The following is a 25,757-nucleotide window of genomic DNA, read 5'->3' as shown; positions in this document are numbered from 1 at the left end:
AAATGGTTAGTTGCAGGTTGGAGGTCGGAGGAAATCTTGAATCTAATTGAATCGGAACGAATGAACGGACGGGGTGGCGAGTTAACCTAGCATGAGAGCCGTTTCTATTACCGGTGATTATCAGCGAGATCCACCGACTCGTAGTCGAGTAGAGAGTACTTGATCACGCCGCAGGTGCTTTGAATGTTCCTATCGCTTCCAATCACCTCCCGCCCGCCCCGCTCTTCTCTCACCGTGTTTTTCCATTCGGTTTGATCAGGTCGGTCGTTTATTCCACTTCTCGCAGAAATTATCGCTTTTTGCAGTTTTTCACCGTGTTTTTTATTGCTCCAGGTTATATGTTTCAATTTCAGGGGGCAGTTACCTACATTTGCCCTCCGCAACGTTCCTGTATTAGTATTGCATCCTTCTACTATTCTGTTTTACTGTCCTACAAAAAAAAAGGGGGGGGGGGGAGTTATTTAATTCTGACGCAGTAAGCAGTAAATGCGGTTTACTTAAAAAACCTTAACGGCTGACGATTACCAATTTAGAGTCAAGTTGTCACCTTCCGGCCTTATCACAAGCGCCATGCGACGTTTCAAAACCAATTTTTCAAACGAAAATTTATGAACGATCCCTTAGAGGAGCGCGAGGAGCTTAGAGGAGGGGGGGGTTGATATGGTCAGGTAGTACCGGGAAATGTCAGGGAGAAGCTGGAAATATCTGGGAATTTTCGAAAGTCAGGGAAAACTTGGAAACTTCAGGGAAAATGACGAAAGTTTCAGGGAAAAATTGTTGAGTCACCTTCAATCGCTCGCCGTAGTGAGTATGCCGTTGCGAACTGAAAATTTCGCCTGAAAACTATTTCAAATTATGTCTTTTTAACCATCTGGCATAATTTCAATTGTCCGGGAATGGAAATGTTACATGTGTGAGGAATTTGCGATTTTACTATTGATTCTTACGTAAAAGTTCGCGAGAAACACGATGGTGCCACTGGTTTTCTCTGAGATCATCTCCCAAGTTCAAAAAAAGCTCTCAAAGTGAGGCCAAAATGGAGGGAATATCCCACCCTACCCTGAGAGTCCACCTCTACATCAAAGCAAACTCTCCATGCATAGATAGAGAGCAAATACATTAGCAGGGTTGCCACTTTATTTGGGGACTCCAAAACGGAAAACACGGCAACCCTGCTAATGTAGTTGCTCTATATCTGTGCATGGAGAGTTTGTCTTGATGTAGACGTGGACTCTCAGGGTATGGGGTGGGATATCCCCTCCATTTTGGCCTCAACTTGAGAGCTTTTTCTGAGCTTCGGAGTTGATCTCAGAGAAAAACAGTGGTGTCGTCGTGTTACTCGCGAACTTTTACACAGGAATCAACAGTCAATCGCAAATTCCTCACACATGCAACATATCCATTCTACCTAAATCTGTCCGAGAAATTCATTTTCTTAATTCTTTGGCAACCGTGCGCAAAGAACACTAAGAAGTTGTAAAACTGACTAAATTTCTTTTCTCATAGTGTGTAGGTACCCTGGCAACGAAGTACCAGGGAAAAACTGAGCGGCCACGGTAATTTTGACGAGCGATCGTGCAGTTTGTCGAGCGGTGCGGCACGTGAGCTCTGTCTTGCCGCGTTAATTCAATAATGTTGCAACGCGGACAAGACAGGGGGCGGGGAGGGTGCAAAGTCCCGCGATAACAAATTAATTGCTCATTCTTCGCAGTTATTATGCTTCTCTTTGACTGCATTAAAAGTTGCTCGCGAGAAGTTCGGGAGAAGTGCGGCCGCAGCGGCGCAAGGCTCACCTCCTTGCAGCTTGCAGCGTCTGACGGTAATTGAATTCGCGCCGGACACCGTGCCGTGCGTGTTGCCGCGCCGTCCATCACAGGCGCGCGACCGACAAATTCTCTTGTCTTGCCGTTGTCGCACACTGAATTGAGTCAATGAGAGCAGTCGGACGAAACTTGGAAACTTTGAAAGCTTATATTTTCGAAAATGTGAAACCCAAAAGTCTAAAAGTGATTTCGTTGGTTTTTTTCTTTTTGAAATTCCGTTTCAGAAACGCCCCTTGAAATTGGATTTGTGAAGGAATAAACATCAAAATTTGGTTTTTCAGCGAAAAATTTCATGGCCGACCTCTTCTATTCACTCATTCCATTGTGCGTCGCCGGGCTCCATAGGCACACTGCCGTGATAAGTAAAAACGCCGTATAAGCATTCGAATGTTGCCGAATTTTCTCTCAGAAATTACTTACTCTTGAAGAAAGTTGAGAATATTTTTCCTCGGACTTTTCAGACATTTTAGATAAAATTACTACCGAAATCGTCTGGAAAATCGGATGAGGAACATTCACAATCCTTAAATTTTTGTTTGGGGTATGTTCTATTTGTTTTAAACTAAAAGATACATCGAACCACTATCGAATAAAATCTATAGATCGTATTCGATACTTCAAACAGGTGAAATTGCATCGATATTTATTGGTTCAACTTGTAAATGTGGCCTCAAAAATCAATTGAATAGTCTGAGGGAACGGGTTTGTTTTGATAGATTTTTGATTCTTAAGAGTATAAAATGGTAATGAAAAGTGAAATTGTCAGGAATTTTCTCATTTTCAGCTTTTCCAATTTAAATCTTCAAATTTTTGTTTGGGGTATGTTCTATTGTTTTGAGCCAAACAATACATCAAACAGGTGAAATTGTATCGATATCGGTTGGTTCAGCTTGTAAATGAAGCCTCAAAAGTCAATTGAGTTGAGTAGTCTGAGGGAACGGGTTTTTTGCGTGATATATTTTTGATTCTGAAGAGAATAAAATGGTAATGAAAAGTGAAATTGTCAGGAATTTTCTCATTTCCAGCTTTTATGACTGAAATCCTAAAATTTATGTTCGAGGTTATGTTCTATTGTTTTGAACCAAACGATACTTCGAACGACTATCTAATACGTTCCATTAGCATCACGGCTCGGTAATCGTAATGAGTTTTATTTCCTGGTGCAATGCCAAATTTTCAAGGTGAAAGAAAGAAAAGAAACTCGTTGTTTAATGGTAATGCATCCGCGGTTAGATTTCCGGGTTCGTTCCGACGGAATCTCGCGGGTCGAGAAGAGGAATGCAAAGGGCTAAGGAAGGGTGGTGGAAGGGGTGACCACGGCGTGGTTGGCTGCGCCGCGATAGATAGACTTCCGCCGCGGCAAGTGGATCCATTTCGGCCGGGGATCTCGTGAAACTGTGCCGCGGTGTGGTATACCTCCCGCGGGGCTGCGTAATAAAGCACCGGAAATCGTGCTTTCTCGAAGAAAAACAACGCGCGCTGATCTGCCGCCCAGAATCCCAACTATGCCGCGGTTGCGAAATTTTACGGCCTCGAGGGCTTTGCGAGGAATCTGATGCCGACACTCGAGGAATATGGATTTTATTTTGCAATTAAGAATTAATAATCCACACTGGAAAGAAAAACACATTGGATCTAGATAATGTATCAATCAATATAATGTATCTAGATATTTAGTTAGCTAGCTTCAGGTCTAACCGCAACTGCTGGCACCTAATTAGTTGGAATTTAAATAAATTCTTTTAGTAGATTGCTCTAATTTTTAAATCTTAAATGTTAAGCTTTTATATTTTTCAAATTTTAAATTTATATACATTTAATTTAATCACTAACTTTTAAACTAAAATAAAATTTATATTTAGGGTTTATATAATTTTGGTAAACAGATATCATGTGTCTGTATTTATTTAACGTAACCAAAATAAAGTTAAATTATTAATAGAAATAAACTCTCATAAACTCAAAAATAAACTGCAGACTCGTAAAAACATCGACAAGAAAAAATACTCTTGATTCAATCAGATTTAAGCTTAAATCAAGAACCAAGCCTCTTAATTTGAGCGGATCTCCTTTTGATTTACGCTTAAATTTGATTGAATCAAGAGTCCTTTCTTGTCAATGTTTTCAAGAGTCTGGACCCTAAATCCAATGTGTTTTTTTTTTCTTGCCCACTGCAGGCTCATTTAAGAAACAGCGTATGTTCCCTTATTGTGCTTATGCAGGCAGATGCTCACTCTTCATCTTCGAGACCCACTTCCTTTTATTATTCTTCTTATTTTTATTCATTTTCCTATTCTGCCCCTCCCTCGTGTTGTTTTTCTCCATCTTATTCGTATTTTTCCTTTTTTCTTCTTTGTCTTCGTCGTCCTCTTTTTTCCTCTTCTTCTCCTCACTTTTTTCTTCTTCTTTCTTCTATTCTTCCTCTATTGCTACGTTTTTTATTAACCTTTGGATTTGGATGCCCAAGCCGGATCACATTTGGACTACATTTTGCAATTAGGAACCACAATTTCGGGCTTGGTTTAGAAACAACGAATTTTCAATCAGGTTCTCTATGTACACAAGTATTTTAACAGATGATGCCAAGCCAGGTATTATAGTTTCTCATTGCAAAATGTAGTCCATTTGATCGGAGGTTTGCTGTTAACAATTGGATTACATTTTGCAATAAGGAACCACCATTTCTGGTCCATTTTAGAAACAACATACATGCCAATAGTTTCCCTATGCAGGTATGTGCTTTTATGAGAGAGTCAGAGATAGTGGTTCCTTATTGCAAAATGTAATCGAATTGTCCTCCGGGTTTTAAAGGTTCGGCACATATGAGCCGTAGATATTGGTCTACAAATAAATCTTAAAAAAGAATCATACGCAATTGAAAAAGAAGAAAAATTCGAGGGTTTAATCAGTCGAAGATAGAAGAGATGTATTCGAGCCTCGTTTCCTACTTTTCTAGCGAATCCAAGCGACATCTCTTTGCCAGCATAGAGCTGAGCATTGCAATTTTACGCCTTGCGCTATAGCGCCTTCAGTTTTGCAGATGCAACATGGACATCCATCAAGCACGAATAGTTGTCTCCTGCGCCGTTATCAACGCGAGTTGTGGTGCCTTTTTTTTGTAATTTGAGAAAAGTTAAGATTAAGTACAAAAATGTTTAGTGGTATCAGATTGAAGTGCCCTGTAAGGAGCACGTCTAAACATTCATATGTTGGCAAGAGTTTTGTAGTGTCAAGGAATTTTCTTTTGAGGACTATCTCTAGAAATCCTAACCCGGGTCAAATTAACCCGACTACCTCTTCCAGAGGAGTTACATACGCCGGATGAGGAGGGGGTGGGAAAGCGCTAGTTTGTTACCAGGAATGTAAAATTGTCCAAAAAAAAAAGTCTTCCTTACCTTCTAAAACATAGAAAGAACGTATATAATACTTCAAAAACTATCAAATTCGATGTATCTATAGAAGGGTGAATACGATCCTACTTGGGACTTTGCGTATACAATTAAAAATGTTTGGCATCGAAGAGTTAAGAGGTCTATTTCAGTTTTCACTTTACATGCTTTTTAATGTATTTGATACATTTTGTGTTTTTCTTTTTGTGTGCATTTTCCTTTCTAAAAGGAAAGAAAAATAGTTTCTGCGAAAAAAGAAGCTACTTAAGCGCCGCCACCTGTGTGGAAAAATTGCAAAACCGTATTAACTCCCTTTGAGCTCTCCAAGTAACACTGAAGTTTCAAAATATTGTCACTCCGTTGCAATATAACATAATAGTTCAGAACTTTCAGAAAGTTTACAGAGACAGACATTTAGGAGACTGCTACACGGACGCGGAAGTTTGAGCACCTAGCATAGTTGCGAAACCTTCGTCTTAAATCACACATATAATTAGTACCTTCTCTTTGTAGTGCACAATGTAGTATTAGAATCTAGCAAAACTAATTTGCCTTTGACAGTTGCGTCTCAAGAGTAGCCCCTCTTCCCATTTTTATAATCAGTACATGTGCCAAGAAAAATGTCCTGAATTGAGATGCACGAGCATGAGTCATCTAGCGCCGAGATTGAGCAGTTTACCGATAATATCTGTAAATCCAAACTCTGCAATATGCGGTGCGGTAAAATGCAATTCTATATCGTAATACCTTTATTGCGGTGCGCGACTTCCACCAACCCCAAACAATGGTAACGACTTCCAATAAGAACAGTAACCAGTGCTTAAGTGGGAAATTCGCAGCCCCTACAAAATTTTTTAAGCAGCTCAAAAATGGTATGCCTCGCACACCGAAGCTGCTTAATCAGCCGTAAATCCAATCATCCGAATCAATTCATTGAAATTAGTATGCAAAACGTCGGAAAGAGCTGCAAGTTTAGTACGAAGTCGTTTCATTCATCCGACATATCGACGGTGTAAGTCGGCAACCACATAACTCGTTTTGTGACGTCGCAAATTTCCTGTCATACTTTATTTTTTAAACGGAAAACCACTCAACGGAAATTCTTTAAAACTACCGTAATTTTTCTTCTCTGTGCGAAGAAAATTCTGCATTAACTTCAAGGAAGGATGCCAATTTTTTCTCCTTTAAAAAAATAAGGGGGGGGGATTCGTGCTCTTTAACATCAAGGGTTTAACATTTGAGGGTTTTTTTTCCTTTTTTTTTTTTTTTTTTTTTTTTTTTTTTTTTTTTTTTTTTTTGGGCCAAAAAATTAAGCGTCGGTAATTTAGTCTCAAGTTGACAAAGCTCACAAAAATGAGACAAAAGGAGGAGCAAAACATTTAAACGATATTTTTTCCAATATCAAGAGAATGATAGTGACCGAAGTAATTATATTGCATCAATTCGCAGAAACTGGCCCCTTTTTCCCCATCTCCTTATCCGTTTGATGCTGGAGATTTTTTCTTGTTATTTTTTTATTATTTTTATTTATTTTTTTAATTACTTTTTTTTATCATCTACCCTCTTGTTTCCCTCATCATCGCCCAATTATTTCTGTATTTTCAATGCTCCGCGAGATCCTGCCTGGAAAATTGGATACGTGGCATTGATGTCGGAAGAGGCCCGTTCATTAGTTAACGCCATTTCGAGAAGCGCAATATTTCATCTCCAAAACCACTTTCCCACGGGAATTCACCGCTAGAACTTTATCTCGGTTTCAAACTAGGTTACTGGATTGTGTCAAGAAATAAAATTGTCCGAATTCCCGCAGTTGAGTGCGAGAGAATTCGAAAATTCTCCTCAACTTGACAACTCAATCCGCGGAAGAGAAACTGACCGCAGTCCCCCAGGAGTCAACGAGGAACGGTAGCTAAGCAAGAATCAGCGAGTATCGATATTTTTCCATTTAAAACCATGATGAAGAATCGATTTTTAAGATGCTCGCCAAGAACACCCTATTAATCGATCATTTTCCCTGGGTTTAAATGGCAGATCAATCAATGTATCGCAAAGCACAACACAATACTGACGGGATAATATGTTTAGGGACAAGGTTATTTCGTGTGATGAATTAGATTTTGGGCTCATGTGCGCGCTTGGTTTGAGTCGAACTTCAATTTGATGTAACTTCGATTTGATTCTAGTGGTGGAATAAGTACATCAATAAAAACTTCAGGGGCGCAATAGGAAGCTGAAAGTAAATAGCCACACCAATTATTGGTCATATAATATTAACAGTCTTAGCAACAACAGTATGAGCATTCAATTTCATTACGAAAGATTTACTTATTTGTAAACTGCAGTATAATAAATGTATAAATATTTATTGTATAATATTAAATTTTTAAATATGTGTATTAATTGTTAGTTAGTTAGTCAGTTAATATATTTTAAGACATTCAGCGTCACAGGCTATTAACGTCTTTACAGAGAATTTTGAAAATGGGTGTAGGTATATACGAAAATTTAGATTTTTAAATTAAGAGAGGCAAAGAGTTCCAGAAGTTTGATAGTGACATTGGGTTCATCGCATGTTAGTGGGTTTGTATTCCTGTTGATTGTCATACGTATTATATGTTGGCGAAAAGCGTCAGCTGTTTTGTAAAGTTTTGATTCCTCCAGTTTTTCATTTCTCAGTTTCAGTTCGGTATGATACCTTGCCCATAAAGGTGATCTAAAAGCGTCCTCCGAGTGTTATTTCTTTCCATACCACCTTTAGCTTTTACCTTTAGTCTTTAGGTTAATTTACATTTCATTTTTCAATGTCAAAATTTAATCCCCAAGTTAAATTTTGAGGGGGCGTGTTGGCGAAAAGCGTCAGCTGTTTTGTAAAGTTTTGATTCCTCCAGTTTTTCATTTCTCAGTTTCAGTTCGGTATGATACCTTGCCCATAAAGGTGATCTAAAAGCGTCCTCCGAGTGTTATTTCTTTCCATACCACCTTTAGCTTTTACCTTTAGCCTTTATTATAAACCAATCTGTAACTTCTGCAATTTATCATCTCTAACAGTCAAACACGCACTTATGGACTGCTCTGCCCTCAGGGTCTCCAATCACAGATCTACTCACCTACAATCAACAGAAATACAAACCCACTTACATGCGATGAACCCAATGTAACTACCAAAATTCTGAAACTCATTCGCCTCTCTTCATTTAAAAATCTAAATTTTCATGTTTACACCCATTATCAAAATTCTCTGTATAGACGTTAATATAGCCTGTGACGCTGAATGTCTTAAAATATATTAACTAGGTAACTAACTAAATTTACAGTATATATGTATAAATATAGCCAAAACAGTCCTCACAAGAGGTGATGTTTAAGATTTCTCCTTGATTAGTATTATCTGTTGTTGAAAAGGCACAATTTCATTTTCCGTCTCCCTTTAAGCTTTGATAAAGTAACCTCTTCCAACGCCACTAATGAGAATTGATCAATTCATATCGCTTTTCTGCACCGTTTAAGCCAAATTGCCTCTTTATTTGCCGTGGTTAAACAAGTCGTGCACTCGTTGAACAATCGATGGATCAACGCTTAATTTCATTTAAAGACCATCCTTTGAAGCCCTCACATTGGCTCATTACATCAACAATAACCTTTCCTTGGAACACCTCGCGAACAAACCAGAGAGAGCTGCACTTTGTGCAACGTGAAGTGGTTTGATGAATCCCCGAACGCCGGGAAATAAAAGTCGCAAGAGAGAGATTGCGGTGTTTTCGCCGCAATTTACTTCAAGTTGAATGTTTGTGTTTCTGAGTGGTTATAGAACGAGCATTCGACGCTGATTCTGTTCTGTGTCGCAGAGCGAGTTTCGACTATAGCATTGGGCCGCGTCGCACAGTGGAGTCTTTCAACGGCAGTTGTCGGACATGATGTGGAAATTTTAAAAGCTTGTACCTGTGTTAATATGAAACGTGAGAGTTGAAAAATAGTCTCTTTGGATTTATCTTAAAATTTCCTCTCAAGCAGGGCCCTTTAAAATGTATAACGTGACAAAATTAACATCATTCAACGATTGTATGTTTTAAAATAAATTCAAATTTTCTTCCTACTGTGCGTCGTCTTGTTTTTTCGATTTTTCGCCTTGGTCAAATACGAATCAATATAAACTTGAAATGACGTCACGACAAGTCCACTTCCGCGAAATATTAATGAACTGGCAATTGCGTCTAAAGAAAGAAAACAAGTTACAAATAGGAGAAACTCTGAGTAATTATTGCAGAGAGAAAAATAGGGTGTTCTCTGAAACCTAGGAAAGAAGAATGGAGATTTTGTATGTGTGAGGAATTTGCGATTTGACTGTTGATTCTTGTGTAAAAGTTTGCGAGAAACACGATGGTGCCACTGGTTTTCTCTGAAATCATCCCCCAAGTTCAAAAAAAGCTCTCAAGTTGAGACCAAAATGGAGGAGATATCCCACGCTATCCTGAGAGTCCACCTCTACATCAAGACAAACTCCTCATGCAAAGATAGTGAGCAAATACATTGACAGGGCTGCCACTTCATTTGGGGACTCTAAAACTGAGAACACGGCATCACTGCTAATTTATTTGCTCCCTATCTTTGCATGGAGAGTTTGTTTTGATGTAGAGGTGGACTCTCAGGGTAGGGTACGGGATATCCCTTCCATTTTGGCCTCACTTTGAGAGCTTTTTCTGAGCTTGGGAGATGATTTCAGAGAAAACCAGCGGCACCATCGTGTTTCTCGCGAACTTTTACCTAAGAATCAATGGTAAAATCGCAAATCCCTCACACATGCAACATCTCCATTGCCATTGAGGTATATTCGCCTAAATGATCTCAAATTGCGTCTGGAGGTTTACGCTTGGTCCTTACCACATTTCGCGATGTCGATGTCTCGTATCGTTGAGGTTGAATCGAATATTGGTGGTTTCAATGCGAAAAACAAACAACCGACGTCCCGAAATGGAGGCCGAGGAAGAAAAAGACAGCAACGGCCTTTGCGGAGAAAAGAGTTACATCATTCTTGGAATCGAAAGAGGAAAGGCAGGCCTTGAGACGAAAAGCGAAAAGCACGGCTCGAGTCAGATTATCTCGCTTTGATCAAAAACGCCGGAGGTGTTCAAATCTCGCTCTTCCTTTTCCTTATCATCAAGGCTTAGAGTCTACTCGGGCATAATCGAGAAATAAATAATAGCTTTGAGACAAAAGGAGATACTTTTGGCTGGTGGGTCGGGCGTGATCCTTTGGTCCTGAATAGCGGTCAACAGGATCAGGAGAGTAAAAGTGGACCAATCTATTAAAAGGAACTATCGTTGCTCCCTTGACGAAGGGACGTCCCGCAATTTTTTGGTCGCAAAATTGACTGAAACATTTTAAATTTGCACAGAAATATGGCTATATAGTAAAATAATAAAAATTTTACTGATTTTTTCGTCCAGTCAAAAGAGAAACTAAGTAAACTTTCTGTCAAAGATATGAAACTACAGGGTTGCCGGCGTTCTGAAAACCAGGAAAAATTAACAGTCGCATATTCTCACCGTAACTTGAAACATTTTTGTTGAAGTTTCAGACACAATTATTCGGAAATATAACATGACTGCTCAACTTCATTTAAAAGTAGTTCACTTGGAATCACAGGAAAAATCAGTCTCTCCTGCTAAAAATGGAGTGCCGTTGTTCAAAATGATTGCTAATTTTTCCGTGGAACCAGAAGAAAAATCTGTTTAATGTTCAGCTACAAATAGAGCATCTATGTTCAAAATATTGCGAATATTTACGTGGAAACAAAAACAAATCTGTTACATTTCCAACTAAAGATGGATTGCATTTTGCAAAAAGGAACCGAGAAGATTCGGATGTTGCTGAGATAGTGTAACTTACATTCTTTGCAACAAAATTACTGAAATCATGCGGAAAATAAAAACAAAGGCAATTTCCGTCGTGAATTACAATATATTGGGGGTAAACATAAGATGATCAGTTGGACTGCATTTTGCAATTTGGAACTATAAATTCTGGCTCTTCTGGAAAAACACTTATGTGCATGGGAAACTAATGGCACTTACGTTGTTTCTTTACCGGGCTGGAATTTATAGTTCCAAATTGCAAAATGTAGTCCAGTTTATATTTGCAAAGTAAAAAAAAAAAAAATTCCACAATCTTAGCGACATTGGAATGCTCCCTGTTCCAACTATAAACATTCTTATGAAAATATGATCTGTGAGCAGAGATTTTGCAGCGTAAAAATTTTATTTACGTTCTTTCGTCTGGGTTCGTGCTCTGGTTCCTTCGAGCGAGGTTGAAGGTTGGAAGATGGCATGAAAATCCCACCGCCGTAGCGTCGTAAAGGAAGTTGTCAGGATACTCTTGCCGCGATGTATTAGCACTGTTTTCCTGTTGCGTCGAAAATCCCTCCGTGAAACCGGCCGCACATCGTTAAACACTTTCAGCTTTACTAAAATAAGTCACGTCTCCGTTTTGACTTTTAAATTAAGGCCAGTGCCCCATCTCTGTCCGTATTGTCGCCCCTTCCTGTCCCTTCCCCGCCTTCGCCGGCTATCCACCGAGTGGTCGGGAACAGCAGCCCTTTCAGAAACGTCTTTGTTTTCGAATCTGTCAGATATTAATGGCGCGTAACCACTCCCGTATTTAATGTCACAATTAGCTCTCATAAATGGACTACTAAATTTTAAAAACGCCGGGGTGCCTAGGGCCTTGTCCCCACGAGCCGTTTCACGAGATTTGTCCCAGGGAAAAATCCCACTTACGAAGTTGGGAAAAATATTGAGTTAATCAATATTTTTCCCAGTACCAAGTATGGTACTTGTATCCCTAGGACCCACTGAGAGAAGAAGAAGAAGTGAAAACGAATTGTGCTATATTTTATTCATTACTGCATTGTTCATGTTTGTTTAGTTAAAATAATGTGTCTAATTGTCAATTGAGTGCAATTATTATTTTAATCCCGGTTAAATAATCGACTATAACTAATTTATCTTCCCGCGCAAACTAGTCGCAGGACTGTATAAGCCCCGTCAGGTGGAGACGGTAACTGGGAAAAATCCCAGAAGTTTCATTCCTGCGATTCGAACTTGGGACAAATCCCATGAAAACGTCCCGTGGAGACAAGGCCTAGGAAAAACAAGTATTTTTACTTTTTACTTTTTTTCGTTCCTCCCCTCAAAAATTGGTGGGATCCGTTTGTGATAGGACGCTCTTTTTGTAGCCAATTCGAAGTCCAATCTAAGTCCACGCAGGGTCCAGTCATAAATAAGTTTTAAGGCTCTTGTACCAGCAGGAGTAGGTTAAAGAGATCATCAAATGATAAAAAGCGTCACTATAATATAACCCTTTAGAATAACCATACGTATCCTTTCATTGTCCTCCACTCATAAATATCTGCGCATTTCGATTCAATTTTTGAAGAATATCGACGGCTAAAGTGCGAATCCACGTATCTAAATTGCGGTGTTTCAAAATCTCAGCTCCTAGTTTATTTTCTCGATGAGGAGAAAGTCAAATTTTTGATGCTTGAAATGTAAACAGAATATTCTACTGACAGAGAAAAAAATAAAGGAATTTTCAAGAGATTATATGTTGATTAATTTTTGAGGAAAAAATAAAGTATCTGTGAAAGTCTGCAACGTCCCAACCGGAGGTATGTGGTCTCGCACGTTAGCCATAGATAAAAGAGTAAGACAAATCAGAGAGCTAATACGAGTTTCATCGTCAATTCTGGCGTTAGGTCAAGTCTAGTCATGAAGGATCTTGAATTTGGTTTTTTTTCTCACGTATGAGTTAATATCGGAAATTTTAATGCAAGTATCGTATTCTACGTAAAATGACGATATAAGGAAAGAAGTATTATGATATTTAGTTTCATACCCTTCGCCTTTCCTTTGGTCCGTTCAATAATTCGGAGGTAGTCCAAGACCCTCGCAAAAGCTTGAAATCAGGTATCATTGTCACAACAATAACCTTCCTTGGTGTGTTTAAGAGGAGCAACATAATGCAATCTCAGAATAAATATAGCTCTACCGACTAAATCAGATCCAGCGCTCACCCTCTGCCCCTCCGTCGTAAGAAAATTTTATCATCTCGCTCCACTGAGCTGACATTTAGTTAACCCTATTCATCTTTTACGGCGATCCGATCGTGCTGGGACTCCCAACACGCAGTGGTCAAAGACGGCTAAATTGCACTGCATTTTGCAATGAGGAGATACTATACCTGACTCATCAATGAAAGCACCTATCTGTGTGTAGGGAGATCAATGGCACATGCGTTGTTTCTAAAATGAGCCAGAAATAGTAGTTCCTAATCTAAAATGTAATCCAATTTAGGCATAGTGTGATCAATGTTTGCGCATAGTATCTCATTGCAGTTCTCCTTTTTTTTTTTTTTTTTTTTTTTTTTTTTAAGGATGTGGGTTCACTATTTTTATTTTCCATGTACACAGACATTACGATAAATTTTGTCTTTATAATTCTTAAAAATCAAAAGCTAGCTTGACGTTTGCGATCAAACGGAGCCAAAGCACGAATCCGATAAATATCGGTAAAATCTTATCGACTTATTTTAAGAAAATAGCAACTTATTGTCAGTTGGTTAATCACTTCTATTTGGGAGTTAACCGCGCGAACGCATATACTGCAATAAAAAAGTGACTCCGCATTGAAATATAATGCATGTGTAAATCAAATGAAATAAATGAAAGTGCCAAAACATCAGACCAAAATGCGTATTCACTTTGATACGCAACGCGACATTGCCCGGCTCAATCGAAGCGCCTTCAGTTTTGGACACGCAATCCGCACAACTAACGAGCACGAATAGTCGCATGCCCTAACTCAAGGCGTTACCATCGTAATCGATGGACATAGCAGCTTCGCGGCCGCGGTAGCACGGAACTGATCGTTGAGAGAAAACAAAGGTTAACGATGTTTGACTTATTTCGACTTATTGCATGGTTAAAATTCAGAAACGACGCATTGTCACATTTTGCGTCACTGGGTTAAAGTTGCATTGCAAATATTTCAAAGATGGTGAATCGAGCGAAAACATTTTTACTAAAAATAACTACACCAACTGAGGGTATCTCTTTGAAGGAAAATTGTGCTTTTGTGTGAGCTTTTTTCCTCTGCAGTGAGATATCAGCTTTATGCTGACTTTAACACACGTTGGTTGAAACACTCCAACATACCGTAAAAATAATCCCTAACATTTCTTTCACTACCAACTAGATGAGTGTAGCCGGAATCACCCTACCAACATCAAAAGTCGCCTCTTTCTCTTTAATCTTCTCTGTACTTTTAATTTCAAATAGTATAATACTAAGTAACGTCAAAACTCCAAATTCATAACTAAGGAGTTAAGTTCTCTATTGAGTATAAATAAAATATAAGAGAATAATTATGGCAACATGAAATTCAGGCTGATTCTGGATAAATTTGTTTGACTAAGCTGCAAAAAAGATAGGAGACTATTCATATTATGTACTGGTGTGTTGACAATAACTAAGATCAGATCGCTGCTGAATTTTTCTGTCAAGTTTATCGTTTTTTTGCAGCAGCTGAACTATGCTCAATTATTACCTGTAACGGCTCGGAGAGTCCTGAATTTTTAGTGTTTTCCATTTTACAGCCTTGCTCCACCCAAATTTTTAGTTTTTTTTCTAACGTGATCGTTGTTTTGGATCCTTATAATTAGCTTTATAGCTAAGATGATTGCTGTTTTCAATATTTCATTCACTTCTGCTTTAATTTTACCAGGTGAATTTCTCAATACTTTTTCTCGTATATTTTAAAGGTGTCGTCAACTAAGTTGACGGTTGTTTACTTTCGGTTTGCAAGCGCCAACGATGAATTTGGGCCTCTGCACAAAGCGGCGCGGCGTTCGGAACTGTCCACCTTGAAAACTTCTGTCTCGATCGTATCGTAAAAAAACTACTTATCAGTTATGATTCGCGACTTTTATGTGGTTGTGATTTCTGTGTGGCTAAAAATTAAAGTATTATTAAACTTATCGAAGCTTGTGTTCTTGCTTTTGCGAGAGTCGGATGTTTTCGTGTACAGTAGTGACGCGAAAACGCTTGCAAACCGAGAGTAAACAACCGTCAATTTAGCTGACGACACCTCTATTATGAACCTGAATTTTTGAATCAGAATTATCATCTCAAAAGGAGTTATCTCTATCGCGAGGGCCATGTACTGGAAAAAAAAATCGCTAAAAATAGCTTTAGGTAATTAATAATTAAGATAAACTAGGTAACATGCAAATTCTTCACTTCTCTTATAAGAGAAAAAAAGAGCACGAACCTTCATAAATTAAAGACGGGTTGTTTTTCTTTAATTTAAATGAAATAAGACAGAAGTTTGCGACGCTAAGAATGGATATACGAAGTGTTCTAGTATTACTATACATGCATGCTCCATTCCTGGTATTCTCCTAGTATTCCTAGTATTTTTATAATAGTCCAATGCATCTGCCTCAGTTGAATACTCTCCCTCCTCAGTTTTGTACTGATACTCACACTGGAAAAAAAACACATTGGATCTAGAGTCCAGACTCTTAAAAACATCGACAAGAAAAAGTACTCTTGATTCAATCAGAATCTAGCTTAAATCAAGAACCAAGCCTCTTTATTTAAGCGGATTTTGTTTTGATTCAAGCAAAAATCCGATTGAATCAAGAGTATTTTTTCTTGTCAATGTTTTCAAGAGTCTGGACTCCAGATCCAATGTGTTTTTTTTTCCAGTGTGGTTCCTCTACATTTCCTACATTTGAAATTCATTATCAGTTTTGTCAAATCCTGCCCACTGTGAGGTGACTAAGCAAAGCAGCGACTCGGGCCCTGATTTCAGCTCTCCTATTTCGGTCAACCAGCTTTATCGCGAGACAGGAATAAGTCTACCCATCGCCGTTAGTGAAGACGCGGAGACGTGGAGGGGGGGGGGGGGGGGTTCTCCGGAGTGCGCTTTTGGTGGGAGCTTGACGGAAATTCAATTATGCTCCAGGATTATTCTGTTATTGGATTATCCTCGAATCGGATTATCTAAGAAGTGAGAGCGCGACAAGAATCCAGCTTGTCGCAACCTCGGCTTAATTGCTATTACATCTGATCCACGATTCCGGTAAATTGGCCCCGTTCCGCGCCCGGCTCCGTACAAACCGGGGAGCATCGCCTTTCGCACACGTGTTGATTCGCCGTCGGAATGGTTCGGTTTTTCATCGGCAATCAATATCAATTAATTTCGCTAGTGTCGGTTTTTTTTCAGTAAAAATATTTTTTTTTTTTTTTTTTTTTTTTTTTTTTTTTTTTTTTTTTTTTTTTTTGCGATATCTTAAATTTTGGCTGGCATCGGTGGAATGGGTTAGTTGCACTGATTATAGAATCGTTGTTTGATAGATAAAGCTCATTAATTGGCAAGCAATTATTTAATTATATGTTGACCATGTCCAGTCTTAACGGAGATATCGCTCATCGAAAGACAGGGCGTATAACGTCATCCACCTCGGTTTCATTAATTAACATACTTCACACATTTGCAGAGGTTGCTCATTGTAAACCACAAATGAAACCGAGGCTAGGAAGCAAACGATGTGCTCAACACCATGGAGGATGGTGCATACATTATGTCCTTTGATTGAAACCGTCGATTTTGTCATGGAAATAAATGTATAAAACAACATCATACGTAAGAGCCGCTTTCACAGTGCTTTTTGGCGCTTTGCGACACCTAGCCACCAAAGTTCCCTATCCTCCCAAAGCCCTTCAGGGAGTTGGCATCCCTCATTTCCTTTAAAACCCCATTCCTCTCCTCCCAGGAGGAACCCAATTAAGTATCTTCCTCGGCAGCCTCTCTTCTTACATGCTTTTGCAAAAAGTTTAGATTAAGTTTCACGGATCTCAGTCTCTTATACTGTATGACTTACTCCTAAAAGAGTACCTTTTAAGCGCTCAGCCGATAGGAAGCGCTTTTTGATTTCGACTTGCCTCTGAGTACTAGTAGACTAGTGCTAATGCGTTTAAATGGCGCACCAGCTCATCGATGTGTAGGCTTTTCGGGGGGGGGGGGGGGGTCCATTTTTAAAATAAATAAAGCTGTGAAAGCTGTATTTTATGCTTTTAATGTAATGCGCAGGTAGTTTCGATCGTTTGTCTATAAGAAAATTTCTTAGCGGTAGAGTAATTCTTATCGAAATTGATTGTTGAACTCAAATGAAGCCTTAAAAAAAACGCGCCTGATGAGCTCAACGGTGAGCTCATTTTCGGGAAACAAAAATACGCGTTTACGGTTTCCTTGGTAACCTTTGTTTGTTATCAGCTGATGTTTTATTTCCATTTCCCAGCCAAGTCGACGGAGTTTATACTTCCTTTCTTCACTAAATACATTGACTAACACCTGAGCGCTTTTCTAATACGACAGTATTAGAACTTTCCCGCTTGTTTTAGTCTGGTATGTGCATGAGTTTGATGGGCTGTTGTATTCTTTCTGTTGCAGCACCGGACCTCGGTCTCGAAGTACGCGGTGAACACGGTGAACCTGGAGGCGGCCCCGATGCCCTCCTCGATCTTCCCGACGATCAACCCGACCTACCGGAACCTCTCGCGGCCGCGGCAGAACTCTGTCTTCACCGAGCCGAAGACGTTCCCGGCCGTGGAGAACCCGCGCAAGGTCAAATCCGCCATGGACATCCAGAGCCTCATCCTCAACGAGATGACGCCCTACCGGGGGAGCCGCTCCATGATCCCCATCGGCGACCGCCGCACCAGCTGCTTCGGCAACTTCGTCTCGCCCTCCCACGACCGGCGACCCTCCTGCTGCCTCTACCCGCCGGTCACCGAGTTCCGCCGCCACTCCGGCGACCTCCTCTGCTACAAGGACCGACCCCACCTCGCGCCCAACTTCGTCCCCGTCGCCGCGCGACGCCCCTCCTGCTGCGTCGGCGTCGGCGACTACTTCCCCACCCGCAAGATGTCCTGCGTCGGCGGCGACAACATCCTCCCCACCACCGCCGGCGTCACGAGCAGTCTCCTCAAGTCGCCGATCGCCGACGCGGCCAAGAAGGAGCGGGAGAAAGAGAGGGAGAGGTGGGACGGCCCGTCGACCTCCACGGCGGGCCCGAGCGGGACCCGCAAGACCTCCGTCAGCGCCGACCTCTTGGCGCCCCTCAAGTCCTTGACCAAAGACCGCCGTACCTCCTTCAATAACGTCCTTGCTCAGGTCACCTCGGAGCGGCGCGCTTCCTCAAGTATATTGCGACTGGCGAGTAATGTTTCTAATGTATGAATCCAGGCCAGGTGGTCGATGTCAGTAATGTAAGTGCACCTTGCCGCTCGGGGCTAGAGTCCCTTTATACTGAGAGTCAAGACAACACCCCTCATGGAGTCACAAACGGGAATAAAGATTACAGAAATTGAACGTTTTTCGTAATCTTTGATCGGCCCATTCTCGAATTCCTTTCTTCGTTCCTTCCCTCATCCCGTTTCTTCCTTGCCGAACCCTTAATTCCCCGGTCCATTCCAGATTTTAATATTTGCAATCGGTGAAACTGTAATCTTTATTCCCGTTTGTGACACTGTGAAGGCCTAAAATACGGGAACCAATCAGAAATGGATTCACATTGTCTTGACTCTTAGTATAAAGGGACTCTACTCGGAGCAAGTCGGTTCTTGTTCAATTTCGGGAGTCGGGCTGCTACCTGGGTCACTCTGTATACTCAAAGCAATACTCTTTGTAGAGCCATACACGAAAATCAAGCCGGGAATGACAGAAAGACGAGGATATGGGAAGGGAATGCCAGCACTGGAAAAAAACCGCTTGGATCTAGAGTCCAGACTCTTAAAAACATTGGCAAGAAAAAATACTCTTGATTCAATCGGATTTTTGCTTAAATCAAGGACCAAGCCTCTTAATTTGAGCGGATTTCCTTTTGATTTCAGCGAAAATCCGATTGAATCAAGAGTATTTTTTCTTTTCATTGTTTTCAAGAGTTTGGACTCTAGATCCAAGCTACTTTTTTTCCCAGTGAGGCTATGGTTATGTACTCGTATACGTGTGAAAAAACTCGTGAAGCGCTTTGGGAGTTATTTGTAACACGTATTATCAATTTGATCCTATGCCTAATACTGCCGTATGAGCCCTCAGGCGTTGCCAAATTTCCTCTGGCAAATCACTCATTTTCAGGAAAATTATTGAATAATTTCCTGCCGATTTCTCAGATAATATTGTCTGTAATTTGATCTGAAGTGTCCGAAAATTTTAAGGGAATATATTCATAACTTTCTTCAACATATTATCGAAGGAACTTCGGCAACTCTCGAATGTTCATACGGCGTTTTTTCTCAGCACGGTAGAATACAGATGTCGATGTTTTCTTTCTGTAAGTTCTTATATCCCAAATCAATTATATGAAGCTTGAGCCTCGGACCTTTTGAACGAGTTTTATACTTCTATCATTGTTCAAGTATGGAAAAAGTGGAGGCATCAGAAGTGAGCAAGTACCAGTGTGTCAAACAGACTGAAAAAACGGTTGAAATCATAGAACACTCGGACGGAGAAATGGATATCGGACGGTTGTCCGTTGTTAGCGTACAAACACTGTGCAGAGCGTTTTCTTGTGCTTGACTGAACACGTACTTTGACTGTTTGCCTCGGATGATGGCAGAGGGCAAAAAATAGGATAAAAATTGTAATAAATAGAACATAGGAAAAGGAAACAAAAAAAATTGCAGAACTACAAAGGAACCCCCTCTCACTTCCGATATTTGGTGAGCCGTCTTCCGAAAATGGACTGAATTTATGCTCGACCAGCACATTGAAGTAAGTAGGCTGTGATTAGCTGTTCAGAATTGTAAATTCACCCATGATTAATGAGAAGAATAGACAAGGAGAAGTAATGTGCAATGTGCATGTCATCGTTTGGACCTGAAGTTTATGCACTGAAAAAAAGAACTCCGGCTGTAGAAACTGTACTTACGGGCTATATAGACATACCGTCCGCGTTCCGGGCTCAGAGGCCGAAAGTTCCGTACGTAGCAGTCGAAGCTACGGTTCTAGCATCCGGAACTTTTGACGTTTAAGCCCGGAACTGACTGTATGTCTATATAGCCCGTAACTTTTTTCTCAGTGTGGTATGCGTGCCTTGTTCATGTCCGCGTGTCATGTCTCTGTGTACTTTCAAAGGTCAGATACAGTTTATTCCCAAGAAGGGCATTACAACGACAAGTGCATGGGGTGATCACTAGAGGATGCTGTAAACATTAAGACGTTAAAATGTGCAAATTTTCAGTGGGAGTCATATTATATTTATGGATCTCGAGTTTTATTCCCGTCTGGTATTGGGAACATGCAAGAGATGACGAGGATATCGAAGTTTGGTTCGTACAAATAGTTCATTACTCAATTAATTTGTGACTTCATCAAATATTTTTGATTGTGCCAATAATATTTACTTCGTTTTAAGTAGATTGTTTTTCTAAAATTTAGCTTAAGGTATTTACTTTTTAGTGAAAAAGGAGTGGTCCAAAAAGAATGAACTAACTTCGCTAGGTGTCTCGATTTACCACTCGGTTTGAAGTTGTTAATAATTTAAAAAGTGAGGAAAATGAAAAATGATTTGCATCAGGTCTAACTGAAACAAACCAAGCCGCAATGTGGACAAATTTTTGTCATTTGATTTTGTCAAAAAATCAAATTTTGGAAATTTTTCAGTAACAAGAGACGAGAGATAAAATTACCAGCTTTCAGCTTTGAGACGATCAGGGAATTTAAATTAAAGGATTCAAATGAACGAAGTTAGTTATCAGATTGACATTTTGTAAATTCGATCAGTAAAGGTACTTTTTGTAAATATAATTCAATTCAATACCTGCATACTCAAGTTCCAAAAAGTCTTAGGCATGCAGGTGAAACTCAATTCTACTACATTTATCAAAACTTTATTACGGTAGGTAAATATCAGCCTACTTCTAATGACATCTAATTTCATTACCTATGTTACTCATCCTAGTCATAAGTTCCCATCCGATATCTTTCTTTTTCTTTGTAATTTTTTCGGAAATATCTGAACCTGAAATTATATCTATAGATAATAATGAAGAGACTAACTTTAAACTTTTATTTTTATATCCTTCATTATTTTGTTATTCTGAAGACATGTAAAAGATGCATTTTTGCTCTGACCTTGTCCAAAGCCAATTACAATTTACCTCCATTTACTTTAAAAACTGTTAATTACTAAATTAATTGTATGTACCTACTGACCTAACAACCTACGTCCAAATTGATGGTAAAAATAGAAAAAAGTGAATTTTGATTTAAACCTTGCTAATTTTCCAACTGGATATCCAATATTACTTTCTTTGTTCATACCTACATATAATGTCCTGTCATTTTCACTAACAATATCCTTTTTAGATCTGGAATGATGTGAGTTGCGTTTCTTGTGAAGGAGAAATTATTAAGCTTTCAACTGAGATGTTTTACCCTCCATCATGAGAATTTCAGTTTTACACTGAATTTCAATTCACAGAGGCAAAGTCACCATCTTTCTGTCTGGAAAATAAGAAAAGGGAAAATTAATTTAACAGATTTTTACATTTGTAGTGGGAATCAAGATACGTGTTTATATATTTTGCCGTCCCAGATCAAAGAATCAGATCAGTCAACTCCACTAAGTTATAAATTAATTATTAACTATGGGAAAAACAATCTCCAACGTACAGGTCATGACAAGTAGGTACAATTGACGAGTCAAAGTTATTTCAAATTTTCTGGTGAAAGAAAGAGTAAACTTTGTTCATCCAAATAAACATTTGTTCTTTGAAAAATATATAAAAAACAACTATCTATTATTTTTTCAGCTCACTCATTGTGTGCTAATATTAATTACATAATATCAAACGCATCACTTTAGGCATGACTTTGAATCTGAATAAAAATTCGAAAAAAAAAACAACTTTATAAATGTTTCGGGCCGATTAGGTTGTTTTTTTTTTTATGTTGAAAGAAACTAGGCTGCCTAGCTGAAGGGGAAACGCCGTAGGAGCCTTCAGACGTTGCCACATTTCCGTCAATAAAAAACGAAATTTACTGGGAAAATTGTGAAAATTTTCTTCCAAATTTTGCGCGGACAATGTTGTTCGCTATTAAATCTCACACATCTGAAAATTCTAAGGAAAAACACGCATAACATTCCTTAAGACTACATGTTTTATCCAGGGAAATTTGGCAACTCTTGAATGTTCTTACGGCGTTTTACCATAGCACAACAGTATGTGCTTAATATAAGGTTTGCGTGCAATAACGTAGTTTCTCTCGTCTTAAATTCGCCCAATATATGAGCGATGGATAAGGCAAGTCCCATTCACGTATGAACAAACTTTTCGTACATTATTGAATCAAATCTGATTTCCTAGGCCGCTTTGGTTTAAGCGGAAGTAAGTATAAGAGCAAAAAAAACATACTAAGCCATTTGCAGGAAAATTGAAATGGAAACAGAACTTGAATGTGAAGTCATATCCCAAGTAGCACAGTGCAATGAAAATATTGAAATAAAATTGCGATTTAAGGCTATGAAATTGCAATTTTTTACCATGAAAATTTAACATTTTTACATAAGTCACTTATAAAAAGGAGTTTTTAAACTATTGATAAAATGAGCTCAATGAGCTCTACGTAGGTATCAGAGAGAGGCAATTTGCAACGCAAAGAGAAATTGCAAGTTATTTCAATATCATTGCGATAAAAGATAAAAGGTGCCCCTTCAATTAGTAGATAGGCAACATACACAACTCTCACCCACAGATGCGGTAACAGTGATTCTACTGTGTCATTTGCAATCTGTACTATTGGTATTTATTTAAATGTTTAAATGAATCTATGTGATGACTTTTTTGGCAGTTTTGACGAGTTGGCTCTTCCATCAAGCAATGCTGTTGAGAGAATTTGTGAAATACTGAAAGAAAATGTAAAGGAGACGATATTGCGTATATTCCCAGGGCAATACGCCTACCTGCCTGGTAATCACATTTACCTTGATGAAGAGTTTGTTCATGTGAAGAGGGTCATCGAAGGTGGGGAAGGAGGACTTAAAAGAAATGAGCTCCCTCATGGTGCTACAATGCGTTCATGCCTCTCTGTCTGACAGTGTTCAATCAATGTACAATTATTAAAATAGAACACCGAAATAAAATACGTCAGATGTTAAGTATAAGATCTTTGTTTTGTACTTATGTAATTCAATTCATCCGAGGATTTGAAAACTGTTGACTTCGATGAATCAATAAAAACTTTCATCAAATGAACCAAGTATTCGTTCCTTTCACTTGATCACCCGATACATTCCAAAGAACGCATCCACCAATCCCAATTTTTTCGTTTCTGAACATCGTCAATTATATTATCATGGCTTATCGTCGGTTGAATCGCTCAGGATTATCCGGCTTTGACATTTTGGCCGCCCACCCCCCCCCCCTTTTTTTTTTATAATCGCTATCGTGCCTCCCATTTCGGCAACAAGACTACACACGATTAGCTGGCTGTAATCAGAAGAGCTAGCTCTTAGTTTCGTATTAGTTCGTATTAGTTGCAAGTTCGGTCATTAGATTCATGTGTGATAGCTGGATGATAAAGCTACATAAGAATTGCTAATGAAACTGAAAAGTGCTCAAATCCAGCCATCCATCATGACCAAAGGAAAAATATATGAAATGGAAATTCAAGAAAAAGCTAATTGCGGGATACTGACGGCACACACGAATCACTGGAAGGGGGGGGGGGGTTACTCCAGATTTACAGTGTAATGTTTTAAAGATTCGCGCAATGCGTTCGAACTTGATTAGATTGAAAAATTCGACAGGGGCCAAATAGCCGAAATTTTTAGGGTCAAAATCGAAAGTTCTCCAATCGAGCTGAAAAAGTAAGCTAGTCCGCTTCAAAATGACTCGTTGAGTCCAATTTTTTGGTCGAAAAAGCTCCATTCGTCCACTGGACGGCCCGAGCGGCGAAAAACGCGGCTTTTGTGAACAAAGCTGTCAAAAACCGACCGTTTCTCGGCTCAAAAGGCCTCGCCGAGCCTCAGGATCATTTGGACTACATTTTGCAATTTGGAACCATAAATTCTAGTCCGGTTTAAAATCAACGTAAGTGCCATTAGTTTCCCTATGCACTTACGTGTTTTTCCAGAAGAGCCAGAATGTATAGTTCCAAATTGCAAAATGCAGTCCATTTGCTCTATCGATTCTACGCCTCGAGCTCCGTAGGATGTGACTCTATTTTTCCCTGTCCGAAATCGAGGAAAATCGACAGGGTTTGCATGGCTAAATTTTTAAGGTCAAAATCGAAAGTTCTCCGATCGAGCTGAAACCAAGCTAGTCCGCTTAACAATGACCCGTCGGCCGTCGAGTCGGATTTTCTGGTCAAAAAAACTCCGTGAACCCGCTGGACCGCCCCTAGCCGGTCAGTAACAAGTATTTATGACCTGGTGAAAGTTCATGAAATGCGCGTTTTTCGCCGCTCGTGCGCTCCATCGGACCTGTGGAGCTTTCTAAGTTGGAAAATCGGACTCAGCAAGTCATTTTCAAGCGGATTAGCTTGGTTTCAGCTCGATTGGAGAACTTTCGATTTTGACCCAAAAAATTTCGGCTATTTGGCCCCTGTCGAATTTTTTCAATCTAATTAAGTTCGAACGCATTGCGCGTATCTTTAAAGCATTACACTGTAAATCTTGAGTGCCCCCCCCCTTCCAGTGATTCGCGTGTGCCGTCAGTATCCCGCAATTAGCTCTTTCTTGAATTTCCATTTCATATATTTTTCCTTTGGTCATGATGGATGGCTGGATTTGAGCACTTTTCAGTTTCATTAGCAATTCTTATGTAGCTTTATCATCCAGCTATCACACATAAATCTAATAACCGGACTTGCAACTAATAGCTCTTCTGATTACAGCCAGACATTCGCGTGAGGTCTTGTTGCCTCACCACCGGTGACGTTAGCGAGGCTATATAAGCGTGGACTGCCTTATTCTCGAAGTTTCTTTAATGATTGAAGAAACTTATTTTAAAGAAAATTATTTTAACCCTTGTCTGTTACATATATATGCCATTCTCGGCCCTTCTGGCATCTCTTCGTGTGACTATTTTCTGTAAATTATAAATTTCTAATACAATTCAAACATTTCGGCCCTTAAATTTCGTCCTTTCATCATTTTCCATTCTTCCATAATTTTAATTTCTCTTCTCAGTGAAGATGCACGATTTTCACGACACTAAATTTGCGTTGGTTCCCTTTTGGTAAAAGGGACCATCATCGGAATACTGTCACTGGTGTCAGACAAAAAAGGATTGGCAAAGCAACTAAGGAACAAAAGCTCAATTCTCAAATGGAGATCTTCGTGTGAAATTTTAATTTAGAAACGTATGTATTCGTTATGTGGGTAAGATAGTATGTGATTCTGAAGTGAGAAGAACAGCTTGGAAACAAGAATTACTTTATTATTAGAAAAAATAATTTTATTGATATCACATTTTCTTAGG

At 39.4% G+C, this 25,757-nt stretch overlaps 1 protein-coding gene across 3 annotated transcripts in view; it reads left to right on the top strand.

Moving 5' to 3' along the window:
- Nucleotides 1-23,528, top strand: part of LOC109040110 (uncharacterized) — a 237,468-nt gene extending 213,940 nt beyond the window's left edge. For 2 of the 3 annotated variants that reach the window (XM_019055917.2, XM_072297399.1), the window contains one exon: nt 17,722-23,528. In XM_019055917.2, the coding sequence (XP_018911462.1) occupies nt 17,722-18,510 (789 nt within the window). In that variant the 3' untranslated portion in view covers nt 18,511-23,528. The remainder of the gene's footprint in view (nt 1-17,721) is intronic. The other variant, XR_011899380.1, reaches the window with a different exon arrangement.
- The last annotated feature ends 2,229 nt before the right edge of the window (nt 23,529-25,757 follow it).

This window comes from Bemisia tabaci, chromosome 2 (assembly GCF_918797505.1).
Source record: "Bemisia tabaci chromosome 2, PGI_BMITA_v3".
Classification (NCBI taxonomy): domain Eukaryota; kingdom Metazoa; phylum Arthropoda; class Insecta; order Hemiptera; family Aleyrodidae; genus Bemisia; species Bemisia tabaci.
Note: the sequence above shows the minus strand (reverse complement) of the source record. Positions and strands in the feature narration are given on the sequence as shown.